The sequence below is a fragment of the Symphalangus syndactylus genome, chromosome 11, assembly GCF_028878055.3.
Source record: "Symphalangus syndactylus isolate Jambi chromosome 11, NHGRI_mSymSyn1-v2.1_pri, whole genome shotgun sequence".
Lineage (NCBI taxonomy): Eukaryota > Metazoa > Chordata > Mammalia > Primates > Hylobatidae > Symphalangus > Symphalangus syndactylus.
Window position 1 is genome coordinate 116148778 of NC_072433.2, and position 22364 is coordinate 116171141.

Here is a 22364-nt window from a genome sequence, read left to right on the forward strand (position 1 = left end):
AATAATATTTATATTCCCAATCCAAGTCCTCCCAGAAATAGGTTGAGATGAAAGGAGGCCAGATATCAAATCCATTCCTACAGATACTGTGTTCTGTGGGACCGAAAAAAGACAAAACTTGAACCTTGACTGGCCCTCTAAGGATTAAATTTTGCTGCTCTTCTTAGGGTATCTATCGGACTGTCCCTTTGGTTGTAAGATACCACTGCCATCTCGAGGAGGACTGCATGCCTCTGCACAGAGCCAACAGGTAACTCGTCCTGGCAGCTCTGTGTACCCAACCACAACTCTAGACTGCCAAGAACACTGCTCATTCGAAGGCGAGCGAAGCCGGGAAGAGAGCCAGCGTTAGGGGAAGGGTGGCACAAACCCTTGTGTGAGCTGCAGCACCGGGGCAAGAACAATGGGGCAGCGAGACCACTAGGCGTTCTGCCGGCAGTCAGAACCGCGGCAGAAGGGGCGCGAGCGGGGAGCTACGGGAACGCAGCGGCCGGGAAAGCTGGAGGGGGCGGACCCGGCCGGCGGGCGCAGGCGCTCCCTGGCTCACGCGCGCACCCCGGCCCCACCACCCACCCTTCCGCCGCGGCCCGCCCTCCGGGGCGGGGAGGAGAGCGCGCGAGCCGCGGTCGTCAGGACCCGCCCCTTCGCCTCCGCGAGCTGGCGGGCGTGCTGGCAGCGCCGGGAGGCGGGGCCGCGGCGGCCGGCTGGGTGCTCCTCGGCGGCCTCGGAGCTCGCAGACGCTCGGGGGAACATGGCGGCTGCGGAGCCGGCGGTCCTTGCGCTCCCCAACAGCGGCGCCGGGGGCGCGGGGGCGCCGTCGGGCACAGTCCCGGTGCTCTTCTGTTTCTCTGTCTTCGCGCGACCCTCGTCGGTGCCGCACGGGGCGGGCTACGAGCTGCTCATCCAGAAGTTCCTCAGCCTGTACGGCGACCAGATCGACATGCACCGCAAATTCGTGGTGCAGCTTTTCGCCGAGGAGTGGGGTCAGTACGTGGACTTGCCCAAGGGCTTCGCGGTGAGCGAGCGCTGCAAGGTGCGCCTCGTGCCGCTGCAGATCCAGGTGGGTCCTGCGGGAGGCCGCGCGCCTCCCTGTTCCCGAGTCGTCCCCATGCTGTCCCTGTCCCCGCCTTCGCCGCGCTCCTCAGGTGCCCTGAGCCGCCCGGGCCCCGGGCCCTGCGCGAGTGGCTGCGTCCGAAGGGCTCCGCGGCTTTCGCAAGTTCCAGGGCCGGCTGGGGAATGCCCCTGTCCAAAGGTAATGGTCATCAGCTGTCCCCGGCGGGGGCGTGGGTCTCGCAGCTGGTTTCAGCGCCCGCGAACGCCCCTACTTGTGTGGTCCTTGGTCGCCCGCATCTGCTTTTTATGCCAGGAGCGGGTCCCAGCCTCCTGCGTAACCAAAGGGCTCTGCTGTAGTAGCTGTTTTTATTTTGGGGTGATGGGTGATGCAGAATGGGGGGAAATGAGGCTGTGGGAAGTATTGGTCTTAGGGTTTGTTCCTAGAGTTGTGTTAACCACTTGCGGAAACGCAAACTTTGGGAGTCAAACCCTTTCCCCCGCCTTCCCAGGCTCTCAGGTCCTTGGGCTTAAGAGTTCCCTAACCTTAAGCAAATAACCATTTGCTTAGCCTCCTCTTTAGTAAAGTGTCTACTGACTTGATTACGTTTTGTCGCCTGCACTGAAAAAGTCATTTGACTCCAGGATTGTAATTCCTTCTTAAATACAAATACCCAACTTAAGCTAGACCTTGAGTTACTGGGCCTGCTGGCTGGGAAAGTTGTTCTACCTGAGGACTACTTAACAGCATTTATTTTAAGCTGTGCTCTCATGCTAGGCGGGTTAATCTCCCGCCCTCTTTAGGATCCGAGCGTTCACTGGCGAATTTATATTTTGGAAAGGAAAGAATATAAGGTATAATTTAGGTAGTACACTGTCAATATCATTTCTCTAGCTGACAAACTGATGTCATTTTTTCAGAAGACCAAACTGAAATGTGGGATTCGGGGATAAAAGAGATTTTAATATTTAAGTGTCATTTTCTTTCTTTTTTGTTCTTAGTTTTTATGAGCACAGAATAGTTGTACATATTTATAGGAGACGTGATATTTTGATTCAAGCATACAGTGTAGTGATCAAATCAGGGTAATGGGAATATCCATTACCTCAAACATTTATCATCTATTTCTTTGTTCCAAATTCACTTTTGTAGTTATTTTGAAATATACAATAAATTATTGTTAACTGTAGTCACCCTATTGTGCTACTGAACACTAGAGCTTATTCCTATTATCTAACTGTGTTTTTTGTACCCATTAACAGTGCCATTTTCTGAGGATTATTCACTAGTTTTTTTCCGCTGTAGTTGGCAGCTGAACTGATGATGTTTCCTGTCACCCCAACACCCGTGCCAGAAGTGTCCAAAGCAGGTACTTTAGCTTCGATAAAGTTCCTGCATTCAGAGGACCAAGTCTGAGAGACTGTACTCTCTACCACTAGAGAACCTGGAATCGGATACAGTGATCTGATACCCCAGAATCTGACCTACTGCCCAGTTAGGGAATTGCAGTTCTTAGGTGCTTCAGACTCCCCATTTTTATGTCTTCAAGCGCTTTCGTGTCTGACACCTTTCTGCAGCCTTCCTTGTCTGTCCCTTTACGTTACTGCTGCCAGAATACTCAGATGTTGGTTGCACCTTTGAGAAGTCCATTTATAAAGGCTAGAGTCCAAATACTAACTGCGGAGGTCTGGGACTATACTTAGGATGCAGACTTCTTTATGAAGCATCTCCTGTTATGGCTGGGAGGGAGGCTGGGCTCTTAGGATCTAAGACAATGCCATTCTAAAATAGGCTTCAGCTCTGTAAGAGTCCCCCCCCTCCAAGGTAGGATTTTTATATTTGAAAATTTCAGGGCCTTGGTCTGGCAACTCTTAAAAACATTCTAGAAATTAATGAAATGTATGTACCTGAAAACGCTTGTACATTCTCGAAAGGCGTTACGTAATTCTGGTCACCTGTGGCTTTTGAAATGTTTGCTTGGTATAGGAGATTATGTATAGTTCATTTATTTTTGTGAGGTTTAAAATAACATTATTCCATCTTCAAAAGAAATTTTTTCCACCAACTAGTCTAATAATTCTTAAGCATTAGTTATATTTTTGCATTTATATAGCTTTATATTTTTAATTCTTTAAAAATATTTTCTCTTCTATATTATCTTTGTTATATAAGTATATAACTTTATATACTTATCAAAGTTATACTTTGACTTCTTCAGCCTGATGCCTCTCCTAGCTTAGAGGTAGATAAAGGAAAGGGATATGTACATAGATATGCACACACTATATACCGTATATACCTTCTGATACCTATTTATGTCTATATGAGAAGAGAGATATATATATATACACTCATACATATATATGCATATGTGTGTATAATCTCAGAAAGTCATGATATTTCTCATGACTACTCTACTACATTCTTTGGAACCTAACAGCATAATCCTAGAGATTTGGATGTTTTATGGCTGTAAGAGACCATACAGTTCATTCCACAACATGTGAGTGGCAACTTTAAGTGCCTGGCACAGTGAATGCAAACTTGGATTCAGTTCTTGTTCCTTACCTAATAAATGAACTTTCACTTTGAGGAAGTGCAGAAGAACATAGGGAGGTGGAGGTGAGTAACTTGCTGCAGGTTACATGGCAAGTCTCCGCATATGCCTGGCTAGCTCCTCCGCAAATGCGTGTGGAGGAGCTAGGCAGGCATATGCAGAGCGTCACTTACAGCTGAACACAGCACTACTGCTTGCATGTTTAATGAGAATTGAGCAGTCTGGAAAACAAGTCACAAATTTGAGCTCCTGTTTGTTCATTTGTCTTGATGCTGCTCCTTGTTCTTTGGAATAAATGCTTGTCACTTGGAAGACTCAAGGTGGCCCATCAGTGAGTCCATGTTACTGGGGATGGTAGATCCCTTCTTGAAGGCAGGGACAAAGCACAAATTTGGCCACATGTAGTTCATCGCATAAATAGCGATTTATTATTTCTCCACACTTGGGCCCTGGAGCCTCTGTGGCCCTGGCTTACGTACTGTTAGTCTAGAATGTATTCTTCATTTGCACTGTGGTATGAGTTGCCTTCATGCTTGTTCTGACAGCTGTGGCTGTTGACCTTGTGAAACACAGTGGCTGCCTTTGCCACACTGCACCCGTGCTTGTTAGTGGTTCTATGAGAACTGATCTTTAAGACCCCCATTGCCAGTATTAGGCTGTGGTAAGTTTTTGGTGACTTCTTTTCTTAAATATTCTGTCAAAGTAACAATGTCTGCTGACAGCTCAGATAGATAAAGGCATAGCTCATGTTTCATGCTTGGTTTGTATGTCTGCAGCTTTGCCAAATGCTTGAGATCTGATGAATTTTAAGAGATGGGAAAGAATATAAATGAGAGGATTATGTAGTGGGGATTTAGGTCATTTTTATGACTTAAAAGTTTTAATTTTTCAAAAGGTATTTTCTAAGTTTTAGCTAAAGGAAACATTTAACTATGGGAATTTACATAAATGTGGTATCATGCTACCACCAGTGCATTTTCCAGCCTGTGGCCAGGAAAGACAGAGCCCAGGGAGAAGAGAGGAGGAAATGGACAGTGTAAGAAGGATGCCAGTGAGGGGATTTTACTTCTGTACAGCGCAGGGAAGGCTTTGGCAGCTTTCTGTGGCCAGAAGATAAGGGCGTTCCAGGGAAGGTTATTTTGACCTTTTCCCGAGATGGTTAACTGGCAGGGCATTTTGCTCCAGCTTTCATTTTCTTGGAAGTTTATTACTATTATTATTATTATTTTAAACAGGGACTTGAACATTTTACAGCTAGAAGAGACTGACAGGTTCATGGTGGGAAGGGAGGGAAGGCAGGAGGAAAGGAACCTTGTCTGCCTTTGGCTTGATAGTTTGAATGTAGTGGTTTTTGATTACAAGACCTTTGCCTCAGGAGCGTGGCAGGAAGAGCGGGTAGATGAGCTAATGCTCAGAGAGGAGACAGCTGGATCCTGAGGTGGTTGTATTGTCTCCACCCCATTGGTTTGATGTGTGTCACTTTAAAAAAAATTAACATTCCAGAATAATACCTAAAGCATTGGATCCTTTTTTGCTCCTTGTGAATTCATTAGAGCTACCTATAAAGAAACTGTGTTTGAGAGTAGGAGCTATGATCTGAATTTTGAATTTTTTTTTCTTGCATTTAGCTAACCAAGGGAATCCTAATGTAGATTCAAATGTCATTGTGGTCCTCGGCTTGTCTAGCTTCACCTTCACCCCATTCTGAGGCACAGTCTTAAGAAATCCTTCAGTCCTCACCCCTGGGGTGGGTGGAGACAGCTGGCCTCCCTTGGGGATTTAGAAAACTCATACCTTAACTGATAAGCTAGGGTTGTAACCTTATGCCAGTGACATCAATGTTCACAATAGGTGAATATGTTGTAAAAATAAGAGCCAATAAGTATTATTTCACAGGCTAAATTAAAAAGTCCCCGATCTGTTTTTCCAGGAACAGTCTTGTCTTAGTGATTTGGTAAGGTCTTGGTAACATCTGGAAATCCACTTTATAAATTACTTTATGATTCACGTTCCTTATTCTGCATATTATGTTAACATAACAAGTTATGCAATGTTAGCATTCCTATAAATATATTTATAGGTTTCTAAAGGGATCTAATTGTAAATATCCTCATTAGAGGGTAAGTTTTTTTAACATATGCTAAGTTTTAGAGTGTAGTGTTTCTTATATGAGGGACATCAGAATAGCCTAATACATTTATTGATTGATATATGAAGCCCATTTAATCCTTGAAATACCCCTATGATATAGATACTATTTTTCTTGCTGCGTTCCAGATAAGGAAATTGCCTGTGGAGATATTTACCTAAGTTCATGTAATTGAAATTAGTGAAATTGAGATTTGGACTCAGATTCTAATGTCTACTGTGGCTTGTGCTATAAAGGGGATCTTTGTAACCTGGGGGAGTCACATCACAGACCTCTGTTGTAAGTGAGTTGACATTGGAGCCAGGTCTTACTATAGCTGTGGTCATCGGATTTCCTCAGAAACACTTGGGAGTGAAATAATGATCCCCCAGCTTCCCTTCCAGACTTTCTCCCAAACAGATCATGCTTATTTTGTGACTCTAATTGACTACCAAATTTTTTAAACATCGCATTTACAATGTCAAATTTTAATTATTCCAAATCCTTGTAGTAATTTGCTATGGGGCTGGGTGATGTGAAAAGTCTTCTGAGTATGAAATTGAAGGTCAAATCCTAGCTATGACAATTCTTAATAAAGTAGACAAAATATTTATACTTGAATCTGATCTCTTAAACTCTTGCTTGAGGAAGCCATTGGCTGTGATCAACTTTTTATATTTAAATATATATATATATATTTGTATATGTATCATGTGCAAATGTGTGTGTAGGACTATGTGTAGGCATATAGATATATGAAGGTGTGTAGACATATATATTTATATGTGATTTGTTTATATTCCTTAAATATGCATAGATCTGTAATTGCTATGCTTTTACTCCTGGTGACATTTGGTCTAGTCTACTTTTAATTTGTTGAGGCAGGACTGGCTGTCTTAGGACAATTGCAACATGTAAATGTTTGGCTACTGGCGATATTTTTAGTTAACCTTAAAGATTTTGGTTTAAGAGAACTTCATGAGTCAAAGTAAGAAATTTCTGAAATGTAGAGAGTTGTATGATTTTAACAGCCTTTTGGAATTCATTTGGATTTGGGGTGAGGATTTGGGAGGATTGGTTGGACTTGATTTAAGTTTTTCAGTATGTTTTTGGTAGCCACAAAAATTCCTTTCTGTAAGGTATAGAGGTTATTCCCCCAACTATCATAGCATAGGGAGGCCGTTAAAAAAAAAAAAAAAAAAAAACTAACTTTTTATTTTAGAATAGCTTTAGATTTACAGTAAAGTCGTAAAGATAGTACAGAGAGTTCCTATATTCCTGCACCCGGATTCCCTATTGTTTTTGTTTGTTTGTTTGTTTGTTTGTGAGACAGGGTCTTGCTCTGTTGCCCAGTCTGGACTGCAGCCTTGACCTCTTGTTCTCAGAGGATTGTCCCACCTCAGCCTCCTGAGGAGCTGGGCCACCAAGCTCAGCTAATAAAAAATATATATATATATATATATATATATATTAGGTTGGGTGTAGTGGTTCACATCTGTAATCCCAGCACTTTGGGAGGCCAAGGCAGGCAGATCACTTGAGCCCAGGAATTCCAGACCAGCCTGGGCAACATGGTGAAACCCCATCTCTACTAGCAGTACCAAAATTAGCCGGGTGCAGTGGTGCACGCCTGTAATCCTGGCTACTTGGGAGGCTGAGGCACAAGAATCGCTTGAACCTGAAGGTGGAGGTTGCAATGAGCCGAGATCTCGCCACTGCACTCCAGCCTGGGCAACAGAGTGAGACTCTGTCTCAAAAAAATATGTTTTGTAGAGACAAGGTCTCACTATATTGCCTAGGCTGCTCTTGCAATCCTGGGCTTAAGTGATCCTCCCACCTTGGCCTCCGAAGTGCTGGGATTACCAGCATGAGCCACCATGCCCAGCTGGGTTCCCTAACATTAACATTTGATATTCCTGCAGTACATTTGTCACAACCAAAGAACCAACATTGGTACGTTACTATTAACTAAACCGCACTTTATTCATATTTCACTAGCTTTTCCCTAATGTCCTTTTTCTGTTCCAAAATCCAAACTAGGATACCAATTACATTTAGTTGTCTTGTCTCCTTTGGCTCCTCTAGTCTGTAGCAGTTTCTCAACTTTGTTTTTAATGACCTTGACAGTTTTGAGGAGTACTAGTCAGATATTTTGGTAGAATGTCCCTCAATTTTGATTCATTTGATGTTTTTCTCATTGTTGGACCGGGATTGTGAAATTTCAAGAGGAAGGTCATGAGGGTCATTCTCATCACATCATATCAAGGGTACATGTTATTAACATGATGTCATTAATTACATTAATCTTGATCACCTGGCTGAGACACAGTCGTCAGGTCTCTCCATTGTAAAGTTACTCTTCCCCACCTGTACTCTCCTCGTAAGAAGCAGAGTACTAAGTGCAGCCACGTTCAAGAGGATGTTGGGAGTTAAACACCTTACATAGATACTCTCCACATCATATTCAAGAGCATGTGGAGAATGTCTGTGAAAGATAGGATATTTTTTATTCAGTAAATTGTAGTCTGTACTCTGCTTTAAAAACATGCCTTGCCACTGTATTCTTTATGGTTTCTTTGTTTACTGAGTTTGTGGATGGTAAGTTCCTATACTAGAGAGATTTCCCAGGGCAGTGAGGATTTTAGGGCTGTATTTTTGACCTCCTCAATGTGTGTCTAATATGACACATCTGATGCGGTCCCCTGTCCAGAACTCATGGCTAAAATGAAGGGCAGGAAACACCAGCTAGCAAGAACTGGAGACCACAACTCTGGATATTTAGGATTCCTGGGGAGGTAAGGATTTATTCTTTTAAACACCTCAACTTAAAAATATCTTGACCATTTTATAATGTAGTCCTTCTGAAATATATAATTTAACAGTCTTCTTAATGAGTGTGCTGGAGTGATGTTTTCCTAATTTATAAGTTAGAACAGCTTGTTACTCTTCCGCTGGAGGTCTAGACTGTAGCATTATTTGAGTTTTGATCTGTTTTTATTGTATTTTGAATCTTTTCTCTGTCAGCCATCATTTCTTGCTGCTATCAGTTTGCCTGCCTCCAGCAGTTTCGTTCCTGATTTGCTGTTTATAACCTTCTGTTAATTTAGAATCCAGACAATGAAACTTGTTAGGAATGTATACAGAGGTAGTCAATACAGTATAAAATAGGATCTGAGAGCTGGAATTCTAAGCAAGTGGAAGCTCTAAGCATGTTAGTGAATGGCCTCCACCACACTTATGCAACTGCCCAGGAATTTTAGTTTTCATATTTTTTTTTTGTTTGTTTTTGCTGGTTCTCACCTGTTGTGAAATGGTGAGATTGGCTTAGTTGCATTATGGTTATTTCAGTAGGCCTGCTGCAGGCAAACTGCTTTATGTAGTGTACCCTAAACATATTGTGGATGCCTAGGAGTCCATGATTCAAATTTATAAAAATGTAGATTTTGAGCCTTTTGAGTCAATATTTGATGTTTACACAGAATTTAGTGATTGGTTTTTAAAATGGTATCCTAAATGCACAAAAATTAGCCTTCCCAGCAATGCATTTATATTTGTATATAAGATCCTAGTCACTGCTTTTGAAAATGACCAAAGTGGAGGCATAATACTTGCATTAAAAATTAAGCAAAGAAACAGCCAAAGTTAGAACATATAATATGCTAGAGAATTTATTTTAATCATACTTTATTGGAAAAGTAGGAAAACACTATACATAGAGTAAGAATTACAGATGGCTCTCACATTCTAACATGATTTTGGTATTGGATTGTGCATAGCTAGTCAATACACATCTATAGATTTAGTACCAGAGGGAGATTAAAGTGCCAGGGTACTTCAGACCAGGACATAGATAAAACAAAGTGCAAACCAATTAGAACAGTTATATCATTAAGGATTAAAGATTTCTTAATGGTTAATTTAATTCATGTAGTAATTGTTTCCAGAGAGTCAACCACCTGCAGAGATACTAAGGAGAGTCTAAGGCTGTGCTGGTGGTGAAGCCACACCATGTAATCCGGACACAGACTCCTCTATAATATTATTAATAATCGTTATTTGTAGGTGGTTTTAGGGGAAACAAAGTAGGATAATTAGAGGGATGATTTAAGGGAGCGGCTAGTAAGGGTATTGATAATGGTTCATTCAGGACCAGAACACATCCTTTACAGAACTTCCTGCAATTTGCAAAAGTAAGAAAAGCACCTCAGACTTTTAAGAATCCAGTGAGAGTAAATTCTCATATATAATGGTGATTTTTGCTTTTTGGTGGATCCGTATTGGGCCCAAATTGTTATAGACCAACTACAGCAATTAATATGAGGTTTGGTAATCTAATAACCACTTTTCATCTTAATTCATTGACTTTCCTTATTGTGATAACTATAGTTTAAGAATGGAGATGTCAAATATAGGTCTCTTCCTTGTGAACTAAACGACAGTTCATTTAACAGCAGTGGTGTGCTTGGTATCATTTTGTTGCATTTTGTTTGAACTCTAAAAGTTATTCTTGAGAATAGCATTTTCATATTTCTATCTTGATGATAGCAGTAATTCTGGATTTGCTTCTGTCTGTTTTTTGTTTTTAGTTTTTATGTTCCTGCTACAGATATTTTAAGTTTTACTTTTTATACTTACAAGCAGCAACATCAGATTTTTTTCTGTTGTAACACTTTTTCTGATTATAAAGAAATTTCTTTAAATAACATTCAGGAAATGTGTTTAAATAACACTTGGAAAATATAGGAATAGTATAAAAAAAGAAATTACCAACACCCCGAATTATATAACCACTTGTTAATATTGTAATGTACTAGTACTTTTATTCATATTTTTACATTATTGAAATACTATTGAACTGCACTTTTTAAAAATTAACATTATGAATATTTTTCCTTGGATGGTATGAATTCTTTGAAGACATATACATATGTTTTTTAATTGGCTAAAAAACGTTTTGTCATGTGAATGTGTTAAAATGTTTTATACCATATCTGTGTTGTTGGCTGGTTCATTTCTAATTTCCACTATTAAAAGCAATTCAGAGAACATCTTTTTGGATTTTTTTTTCCTGTAATTCAGATACTTTTTTTGGATAATAGCTGTAGAAATTGACTTACTGTCTCAAACAATAGGACCATTTTTTTTCCTTTATTGACCTCCACTGAAAATAAATGTCATTGTATGAGAAGTGCTAAATGATTCTTTTTCTTTTTTCCTCAGCTCACTACCCTGGGAAATCTTACACCTTCAAGCACTGTGTTTTTCTGCTGTGATATGCAAGAAAGGTTCAGACCAGCCATCAAGTATTTTGGGGATATTATTAGCGTGGGACAGAGATTGGTATGCTTGTTTATTTATTTGCTATATTTGCTGAATCATGATATACACATATATGTATATAGCTAATTGTTTTTGTGTTTGGTCATTTTTTTTCAGTTGCAAGGGGCCCGGATTTTAGGAATTCCTGTTATTGTAACAGAACAATACCCTAAAGGTCTTGGGAGCACGGTTCAAGAAATTGATTTAACAGGTGTAAAACTGGTACTTCCAAAGACCAAGTTTTCAATGGTATTACCAGAAGTAGAAGCGGCATTAGCAGAGATTCCCGGAGTCAGGAGTGTTGTATTATTTGGAGTAGAAGTAAGTACCTGTTACTATGGTTTAGGCACAATATTATTTATAGAAAACTAGATACTTTTGGAATGTAATTTCATATATGGTATGCCAGGTAGGCAGTAATGATGAGGAAAGATAGCCACCATGTATTATGTTCACTATTTGCATGGCACTGATCTGAACAGTTTATAGCTGTTTATTTATTAAGTCCCTTACAGCCACATAAGAGCTAAATACTCAGTAGTCTTCCCATATTAAAGAGGATACTGAAATACCGAGAGGTTGTGTAACTGACTTGAATGTATGTAAGCTGATTGATCCTTGATCCTGTATTTTTAACTACTAGTTTTGGAACACAGTTTCACCAAAGGCATTATTTTAATATATGTGTTGTAGGATTTCAGTTAGGTCATATTTTTGTGCTAGAAAAACCTTGGAGGTCATGTAGTTCATTGTCCTTCAAATCATGTATGTATCTTTTTACAGGGGAAAAATACTAATGGATTCCTATTGCTGATTTCAATTGATTTATTCCTAGCTTTTAAACAACTATTAAACTAAAATTTTAAAAATTATGAAAAAAACACTAAAACAATGAAATCAAAATATTAATTTAATGTGATTATGACAATTTGCAGGTAACTTTTATAGTAGTAGGTTTTAACAGTAGAAAGATATTTCCTCAGGCTTAGATGTATGTTCAATATTTCTGTATTTTGGCACAGTAAAGAAGAAGCCTGTTTTGTATAAATATGTCATACCAAGTGCTGTTGCTGGCTTTGCACGTTTTTTTGCTTGTTCATCATCATTAGACCTTATGCTCAATCACAATTATCTTTGAGTAGTCCTTCAATGCTAATTTTAATGAGGTGTCATTTGATAATTCTCCAAAACACTCTTGTCACGTGAAGATAAAGTTGGTGTTGTGGCATCATTGAAATGTACTTTCGTTGGTTGTAATACGTGATTCAGTTATTGTTGAAGCCTGTTTTCACTCTATAGTATCTGTTAATGAATTGACACAAGTTAATACTTACAAAGATGGAATCTGTATAATACATTTGCGGATGATATGAACTGGGTATTTTTTTCCTGTGCCATAAGTTATTTTTAACTTGGCCTACCTTTACTACAGAGTGCCTCGTAATGACTCAGTTTTCCCACTAAGTTCTCAGTCTGCAAGACTGCAGACTCATTCTTCATGTTGGACACTTAGGGTGAATGAAGAAAAAAACTCAAAGTCGCACCAAAACTGAGTGCTAGTAATTCAGCTATGTGAAGGTCATCCAGATCACATGGAGCAAAATCTTTAACAAATTCTTGTAGAACTCGAAGAATATGTTTACGGTTCTTAGTATCAGAAACATTGGCCTAATTCAGTTCCTGATTTTACAAGTGAATAAACCAAAGCCAGAGATACTGTTTTATGCTCCAGATTATCTAGCTAATTAGAAGCAAAACTAGATGTAGAACAAGGTCCTTAGATGATTTGTAGTGCTCTGTCTGCTTTATCATGTTGTTGTACATTTGTAAACTACTTTTAGTTTATCATGTTATTACATATGATTTTTGTACTTTCCTACTAGACTCATGTGTGCATCCAACAAACTGCCCTGGAGCTGGTTGGCCGAGGAGTCGAGGTTCATATTGTTGCTGATGCGACCTCATCAAGAAGCATGATGGACAGGATGTTTGCCCTCGAGGTAATTGTCCTGCTTGGGAATAGATCATTTGTCAAGTTTTCCAAATAAATTAGAAGAATACTGGATATTTAACAGTAATGAAAGGTTTACCTCCTAAATTTGAGTTGGTCTGGCAGTATCAGACTGATTGATTTCAACTGTGCACTGACTGATCCTTAAGGCCTCACCACCATATCCTATTTTATGTCTCATTTCCTCCTTAGATCAAGATTTCTAGCGTTGCCACAAACTCCTTTACATCTTTCGTCATATGTTTGCCCTAGTTTTATACATGAACTAGGAGATATTCCAAGAAGCCTAACCTAAACTGTTTAGAGGTTTGCAAATTAAAAATAGCTCAGTTGGGTTTAACTCATTTAGCCAAAAGCTAGAGCAGAGCAGACCTAACCCAGTTTAACATGTGGTGGACCTTCTGTATCCGCAGGTTCTGTGTCTGTGGATTCAACCAACCACAGATAGAAAATATCAGAAAAAAAAAGCAATAAAAAATAACATCACAACCATAAAAATAAAAATAGAATGATAGTGCAGAATAACATCTATTTACATAGCATTTACATTGTATTGGGTATTATAAGTAATATAGAGATGATTTAATGTATATAGGATATGCAAAGATTATATACAAATACTATGCTATTTTATATCAGGGACTTGAGCATCCATGGATTTTGGTATGGGGTGGGGTGGCATCCAGGAACCACTTCCTTGTGGATACTAAGAGGTGACTATTAGATTTCCTCAGACTTGAATTTCTGGGACTGGGTGGTGTGTCATTGACTGTGGACACCACTCACATCCAGTGTTTCATGGCACTCTGGCAGTAGAGTGTCACCATGTCCCGTGGAATCAGGGAGTCTGTAATTCTCTGTCAACATTGCCCAACAGTAGGATGTCAAACATTTTCTTTTCCAAGACTGTTAAAAAGCAAACTACCACATAATCCTGGGAAATATTCACTCCATATTGTGGTTTGATCTCTCTCTCTGTCTTTCTCTCTCTCTCATATTTAGTTATAATTTTGTAATAATTTTAGAGCAATGTCCATGTGAATTTAATTGCTGAGTTCCTTAACTGTTTATTGAGAATGGGAAATACATGGCTTTGTTTTGTTGAGACCCTCCAGTGTTCTATGCACAGTCTGGCCTGTGAACTGCCTCGTCTGTAGTAAGAATGCTAACTCATCCCTTTAGCCTACTGTGCACCCCGGGTGGTAAGGTAGAGCAAATGAGAAAGAGGAGGGGCTTATCAGAGGAAAGAAGGCATAAGAGTACACGGCCACGGGGTGGTGGGAAGCAGGCCAGTAGCTGGCCACAGCGGTTGTTTTAGGGTCCTTATTGGCTCTCCCTTCTCTATTATTGCTGAAGCAGAATCCTATATTGAGATTACAAATAGAAATCATTTGTTTAGCTATTTTCAAGTCCATTAGGCTATTAGATTCTCTAGTAGTTAGGTACTAAGTGTTGCTGCTTCTTACAATCTCAACAAAGACCTTTAATCTATTTTTTTTTTTTTTTTTTTTGAGAGATGGAGTCTTGCTCTGTCACCCAGGCTGGAGTGCAGTGGCACAATCTTGGCTCAACTGCAACCTCCACTTCCTGGGTTCATGCAATTCTCCCTGTCTCAGCCTCCCAAGTAGCTGGGATTACAGGTGCCCGCCACTGCACCCGGCTAATTTTTGTATTTTTAGTAGAGATGGGGTTTTGCCATGTTGGCCAGGCTGGTCTTGAACTCCTGACCTCAGGTAATCTACTTGCCTCGGCCTCCCAAAGTGCTGGGATTACAGGTGTGAACCACTGTGTCCAGTCAGACCTTTAATCTGTTCTTACAGTCATGAGTTAATCAACTCCTACTTTTCAGGTTTTCCTGGTAACCTGAGTTTAAACACTTCACTGTCAGGTCCTCACCACCTCAGCAAGCAGCTCTTTCAGCCACTGTGGATAAACCTTTATTGTAATGCTGAGATCTAGAACTCTGGAAATAAAAAAAGCAAAACACAAAACAAACTTCCTTGCTTGTAAAAAAGGACATTTTTCAAGGACTTTTCTCCTACATTCATATTTTCTTAGATATGTCTTTGTTATGGCAACTAAATGACAGAATTTTGATTGGCAATTTTGTCTTTGCACTAGACTCAGATTAAAAACAATTCCCATCTGAACCATTCTTTGAGAGGCAGTCTGTAATCTCTTGGATTAGGAATCCGCACAATGTGGGGATAACCTGGGTTTGAATGCAGGTTCTGGTGTTTTGTAAATTTGTGTCTTTGAGCAAGTTGTGTAATCTCTATGCCTCAGATTTCTCATTGGCGAAATGGAAATCATAATAGCAAGAAGATCACAGGATTTTTGTGAGAATGGAATGAGGTAATATATTGATAGCAGTTAGGACGGTGCATGACACAGTAAATACTCAGATGCTGGCTGCTGCTATTTTTGTTGTTACTGATTGTTGTCTTCACGTGGTTAGTCACCAGAAATGTGTAAGTATATAACCTCTAAGACCCAGAAGGGACTAGTTCTTGGAAGTTCTTAGAAGGGAGGGAAAGAATCTGTTGTCTGGGGTGGATCTGGAAGGGCCTGGAGCACCAGCGTTGCCTGGGGTTAAAGTGTTGAGGTTGAAAGGGAAAACCGATCATAGATAAGTCAGGTGGTGATTGATAGGAAAGACCTGCCGTATTGCAGATTTTTTTCCTCTTAGTCTTGATTTGATATGGAGGCGATTTACCTTGTTCCTAAATTTGAGGAGGGGGGCAATGGTAAGTGTTCTAGTTTGTTTCCATAAGTGTGAAAGTTAAAATACCATTGTGGTCCTCTCCCCTTCCTCTCTATTCCTGTAGAACATAAGTACTTAAGATAACTCCCAAGACCAGCTATATTGCCTGTTAAGATTATTTTAAGATTCATAGTTTGCATTATTGAAACTTCACTGTACCAGGGTCTGTGGCATGTGCTTTATTCAAGAAATGCTTTCTGGGTATTAGTCATCTTAAAGACATTACTTCTTTCAATTAACGATTGTAGAGTGCATGGAGAATAAGAGAATAAAATCCTCTCTTGACCTTGATGTCCTTGTACTTCTGGGGAGTTTTAGTGTTGCTTGGAAATCTAATGGGTTTAGTCTTTCTCCCCCTCTCTGAGGCTTTCATGACTTAGTGCACATGCATTTTTTAGGTTTGTGGGTCATAGCAACCCTTCTTTTCCTTTGGCCTAGTTGGATTAGTTTTGCAAGTGTAAGGGGAGAACTTTAGAAGTCTAATGCACATGTACCTGTGTGCATTAAATGGCTGGAGTTCTAACTGCCCCTTTTTAAGCCAGGAGAGAAAGTGGACTTGGGACCAGCATTGTCAGAATGGTGGGCAGGGACCTGCTAGGTATGTCTGGAAAGCTCCTACCGTTCTTTCTCTGCTCAGGCACCTTCTTCGGTTGGAAAAGAGCACGCACTGTGGGAACAGCTAAGAGCCAGGTTGAAAACCATTGCATTTGCTAAGCTACACCTTTCCCTAACACAGGTTCCTGGCTAGATTATTTTAAAACCCAGTCAGTGTTGGCCACATTTCAATCTTGAAGCAAAGTGATAGTGTATGGGTGTCACTTTCCTAAAATGTATTTCTGCGATGTACACTTCCCACTCTGCCCCTGCTATGGCCACCTGAGTCTCAGCATCACTGCGCCTTGTGAGACTATAACGGACCAGGCTCAGGTCAGTAGAGCACTAGGGAGGGCTAGACAATGTAGACAGGCTTCTTGCAGCATCACCAGATTCCTTCCTTAGACCTGGGAACAGATTTCTCTTTCCTGCCTCACTAAGGAACTGGGGAGATTATCGAGAACTAACCTTTATTGGCACATTGGAGTATACAGTGTAAAGCACTCTCACAGACATTGGAAGCCTGTGATTTAGTCCTTGATTCAGACTGAATCATTGCAAGTCCATTGATTGAACAGTGAGCAGTAAGGAAGGCAGGGCTGAGGAGGGCAGGCAGCTGGTGATGGGGAGAGCTGGACATGAATGACTAGACATTCAGTGCTGTTTTCATACAACTGGACTGCAGCTTATCATATTTATTATCTGCCTTTCTGTCTGAAGCAAGCACACGATCTTTTCATATTTTTGAATGGTTTTGATATGATTAATCAGCTGACTGTAAAGCAAGGAGGAGGAAATTAGGGCTTCCAGAAGTCTTAAAAAAATCCTCAGAGATAACTCACCCCTGGTGTGTGTCTGAGCTTATGGCCTTACCCCAGGCCCCCAACCCCCATACATAGCTGCTGTTTTTGTTTTGTTTTATTTTCTTTTTTTAAAAAATTACTGCAAAGTTCTGGTTAGCTGCTCTGCACCCTTTTCTGTACTGGTCATTGAGGTCCAAGCTTGCTTTCTGACAAGTAGGTTATGGCTTATACTCCCCTGTACTTCATTATGGATAAAAATAAAGAGTCTGCCAGTGGAAAGGTTAAGTCTGCTGATGTACAGCCATTGAAGGAAGACTGACTTATACTCTGCAAGGATATTTTGGCTATGCAAGGGCTTCCTGGGTTTTTTCCTCTGAGTTACCTAGGAATTGTTTCCAACCACTTCCTCTTTCATGCTTTTTACATATATGCTTTTTGTGATAACAGTTTGTGTCTTTTTTTCCCTGGGATTTCTGATAACACATAAATCCAGAGAATGAATCTGTGCTATAGAATTCTTCTGTTTTCCTCCTTTCCTCCCTCTACCCTTTCTCCCTGACTTTCTGTTCTTTGCTCCCTTCCATCCCTTCCTTCCCCTTTCCCTTCTCCTTTCTGTCTCTGTTTTCCTCCTTGAGCTTTCTGTCCTTAGTATTATGATTCCACTGGGGCAGTTTGGCAAGGATATTCTTTGACCTGTCAGTGAAACTTTACACAACCTTGAATTTTACACTCTTGTTTAGTGGTATTAAAATGTTTATGATGGCAGCAGTAGTGGTGGTTCTCTTATCATCCAGGGGGTCTCCTCACACAGAGAGAGCTCTTTTAGCACCAGTCATTTCTAGACAAGGGAACTCTTAATTATAGGAAGGACTCATATGCTATAGGTCAGATGTTTGGGTGCAGTAAAAAAAAAAGTTAAGAACCATCATTTTCATTCTTATAGTAGTTTTAATTCAGTTAAACAATTTATATGAAATTTGATAGTAAATTACTAATGTAATGTTCTAGCAGCTACAATTATATCTGTAGCACAGCTAATGGAGCTTTAGAAATATTACACCCCCCTCGATTTTTAAAACATGAAGAACTACAAAATGCCAGGACTGCCAGGCATAAGTATTAATATGCATCACGATCTCATGTATTATCAGTTAAACTACAGACAGGGAAAAGTGGACAGAGGCACCTTTTAAAAAAATCTCTGTAGTAGAAATAGAAATAAAAGTTTAATAGATTTAGAAGTCACAAGCAGCCCTCATTTGAGTCAATGAATGAGTAAGACATGAAGCACAAACCTGCCAGGAGTGTTCAGGAAATAGCAGCAACTAAATGTCCAGATGTTCAGCGATGGGCATATAGTAACAACCATTCCTTTTCTCTCTCTCATCTCATGTTTTACAGTCATTTGCCTTGATGACTTTCCTGTTCTGGGCACATATATGTCATAACTTTGGCTACCTGTTCCCTTTTACTCGTTCCTAGTCCATTTTACTAATATTAAGAATAATCATATTGACTTTGTGGTATGGCTGGTCTTGAAATCCATCCCCATCACTGAACTTGATGGTATGGCTGGGAACCATGGTTTCAGTAGAGGACACTAATTATTGCATCCCAGCATAGTGTTACTCTTCTGAAATAGTGTTCATTCTCATGCTCATTTCTTGATTTGCCTTTATCTCTTTGTTCAAGCGTCTCGCTCGAACCGGGATCATAGTGACCACGAGTGAGGCTGTTCTGCTTCAGCTGGTAGCTGATAAGGACCATCCAAAATTCAAGGAAATTCAGAATCTAATTAAGGCGAGTGCTCCAGAGTCGGGTCTGCTTTCCAAAGTATAGGACATTTGAAGAACTGGTATGCTACTCACTGGTGGAGGACAGTCAGGGGAAGGACTGTAAGCCCACATAAGCTCTTCTTATCTCTACTAGAATTAAAATGTTAAGTCAAAAACGGCTCCTTTTTTGCGCCTCTTAGTGAAACTTAACCAGCTAGACCATTTGAGTACCAGCATTTAGTTACAAATGTCAAAGGCTTCCGGTGCTGCTTACCTTCCTTTTTTGTTAATGTGCTTTTATTTATTAAAAAAAATTACAGTGAAGGTGCCTGTTTTGTCTATACTGTGTACTCTGATTGTTCTTTCCAAAGTGCAGACTCTTGTGAAGTTTTCTTAAGTTGTGCACTTTAAAGAAAATGTGAAGTACCAACAATGATTTGACTTTTATATTCCTGTAAGATGTTATAATGTTAATGTGGATGTAGTGCTTTTACTTTACAGATTGATTGGAATAAGATTATCGTATATGAATTTACCCACAGGATTCTGAATCATGTTACCCACTCCCCTCACAATGTTGTCCACTTACTGAGTGAGTTGCATTGATCTATCCATACCAAATGATGTTGAATAATTACATATCTTTCTTGACTATACTGATTTCTTCTTTTGGTCACTGTTACTAAATCTCTGTTAATGTTCTGTCTTTTAACTGAAAAGGGATGAGATAAAAGGGTTTGCAATGCCATATTATTGGTGGAGGGCTGTTTTAACATGTTCGAAGTATGACTTTAGCTGAATATGTTTACCACCATCTTGAATATATCTTCTAGTGTTCACAAGACTTAGCAAAAAGATAAAGCCTGGGTAGAAAATCATTTTAAAATGTTCATGTTCTGTTCTATATTTTCTTCACCTACTCTCCAAATATTGTAATGCAAAAAGTATCAGTAATGATTTGGTAGTATTAATTTTGTGGTCATTGTTACTCTTCGATAAATTTATTTTCGTTAAATACTTATTAGAGGGTTTTGAAATGTTTTTCAAATATGTGAAATGTGAAACATTGCTGTCTTTTATATTAAAGTAATTAAAGAAAATGTATTGTGATTGAAATTATTTTGTCCTCCACAAGATGGCTCTATGAGTATTCCTCCAGGGATTCTAATATTTATTTAAGGTAATAAAATCTTGACATTTATAATCTTTCAACTCATGGGAGTTTTCAAAGAAGGAAAATCCTTTGTACGTAGGGGCAGATGGATTTTACTAAAGGGTGAAAGGCCTTCTTCATTAAGAGGAGATTTTTTTTATTTTTCCTATTGGCAGTGGTAACAAATAGCAACCTGGTGTGTTTAAATACTTTTTTCCAACCATTTGTGTGTCAAAAAAGAAGAATCAAAGATTTCTGCACCTTTAAAAAGTTTTTATTAAATTTAACTTAGTGCTTTTCAAACTTTAGTATGAATACAAATTATTTGAGGATCTTATTAAAATGCTGATGCTGACTCAGTAGTTCTGTTGTGCAGCCTGAGGTGACATTTCGCATTTCCAAAAATCGGGCATTTTCCACCAGTGCTGTTCAGAAAGGACCGTATTTGAAATAGCGAGAATTTAACTCACAGACAACTGTTTTCCTCCACTGGACCCAAACCTTTCAAGGCTCAGTGAAATACCAGTACAGTAAAGCCTTTTCACAGGTGAAACCAATTCTGTGACGCCAGATTAGTTTCCCTTGCCTTCCATAACAAACTATTATACCACAAACAGTGCCGTGAAACAACAGCACAAGTGTATTCTCGCAGTTCTGTAGGTTAGAATTCTGAAATGAGCCTTAGTGGGCTAAGATCAAGGTTATCAGTGGGGCCGTGTTCTTTGCCGGAGGCTGTATGGAAGAAGCTGTTTCCTTGCTGCTCTGTGATTCTAGCATTCACCCATGTTTTTTTTTTTTAATTTTTATTTTATTTTTTTTCTTGGCTCTTTTGGCCCCATTTCTACCTCTTCTAAGCCAACAAAGGTGTATCTGGTTCTTCTTATGTCACATCTGTCTGAATCACTCTTCTGTCTTTCTCATTCTGACTTAAGAGCTCATGTGATTTAAGGTCATCTGATCAGAACCTTATTCCATCTGCAACCTAAGCTTTCTTTTGCTGTGTAACAACATATTCACAGGTTCCAGGGATAACGACATTAACATCTCTGGTGGCCACTCTGTATAACACAGACACCACCATGTGATTGAGTATTTTATTTCATTTTGTCATTTGTCATATTTCCATCTTTCCCGCTATGTTATAAGCTCTTTGGAAGCAGAGACTGTGCATTATATATAGTCATTCTGGAAACATTTTGAAAACCCACTAAGTTCTAAACATTGTGCTTTGTGCTTAGGATAAAAAGATGCCCCTAGGAAACTTATGCTGTGGCACAAAATCAGATACAATTCTCAGTAAATGTGAATTGAATTAAATTATATCAGAGGTCCAGGAATGTCAATATAATACTAAAGTTCAGAATAACTGTGAATTCTGCCTTCTCTCTGTTTTTGTACATCACGCCAAGCAGGTCACTGACAAGGCTTTATTATTACAAGAAAACCAAATTGATTTTAATACATTATGCCTTAAAATTGGAAGCATCTGTAACTTTGTAGGATAATGAAATTCTTTCAACTGATGTAAATAGAGAACTTGATGACATAAGCGAAAGAGTAGTCCATTGTGTTGAATTGCAAGGGGATGAGAGCAAGAGCAAGAGGATTCACTTACTGAAATGCTAAAACATCCGTAGAAACTTACTCTAAAATTAAAAGTGATAACTCCAATTAGGAAACAAAATACCCTGTTATATCCATTAAAGTAATACATTTCTCAACGTGGAATATATTCCCTCTCTAAAAGTCGATGTTTGTGTAAATATGACTTTAGAGCTGGGTGGAACTATAAAGATCATGATCTCAAAGGTCCATTTCAGCTCCCAAATTCTAAAATGGTTTTATTTTACAGACACAGTTAGTGAGGCCCAGAAATAAATGACTTTTCCAAAGTTGCACAGCAGGATGAGAACTGAGGTTACTTAATTCCCTGTTCTGTACTTTCTTACATTAAGTGATAATGCTAAGGATTATCAAAGAAAAGAGAGAGGAACAATAAATATATACAAAAGAGTATGCATTTTACAATATCTGTAACAATAATTTTGATTGGCAAAGCTAATGGGATATACTCTTACTGCTAGTAACTTTCCCTGGCTGTAACCTTAAATCTAGTCTTATTTCTTCCTTGATGATTTTTTCTAAAGCACATTTCCTAATTAATTTAGGGGAATGGCTAAAATATATGAAAATTAGTCATTTTCATTAA

The 22364-nt window shown here is 39.4% G+C and overlaps 1 protein-coding gene across 1 annotated transcript; it reads left to right on the forward strand.

Annotated features, from left to right (window-relative positions):
• The first annotated feature begins 606 nt into the window (after positions 1-606).
• Positions 607-20102, forward strand: ISOC1 (isochorismatase domain containing 1). The gene is made up of 5 exons (XM_055299763.2): positions 607-1060; positions 10957-11076; positions 11173-11376; positions 12939-13055; positions 18920-20102. Exons 1-5 carry the CDS (start codon positions 752-754, stop codon positions 19064-19066), a joined length of 897 nt encoding a protein of 298 aa, XP_055155738.1. The 5' UTR covers positions 607-751; the 3' UTR covers positions 19067-20102.
• The last annotated feature ends 2262 nt before the right edge of the window (positions 20103-22364 follow it).

Coding starts and splice junctions, on each gene's coding strand:
- ISOC1 (XM_055299763.2), top strand. CDS start 752: ATGGCGGCTGCGGAGCCGGCGGTCCTTGCGCTCCCCAACAGCGGCGCC. Junction 1,061..10,956: donor TCGTGCCGCTGCAGATCCAG/GTGGGTCCTGCG, acceptor TTTTTTCCTCAG/CTCACTACCCTGGGAAATCT. Junction 11,077..11,172: donor TTAGCGTGGGACAGAGATTG/GTATGCTTGTTT, acceptor ATTTTTTTTCAG/TTGCAAGGGGCCCGGATTTT.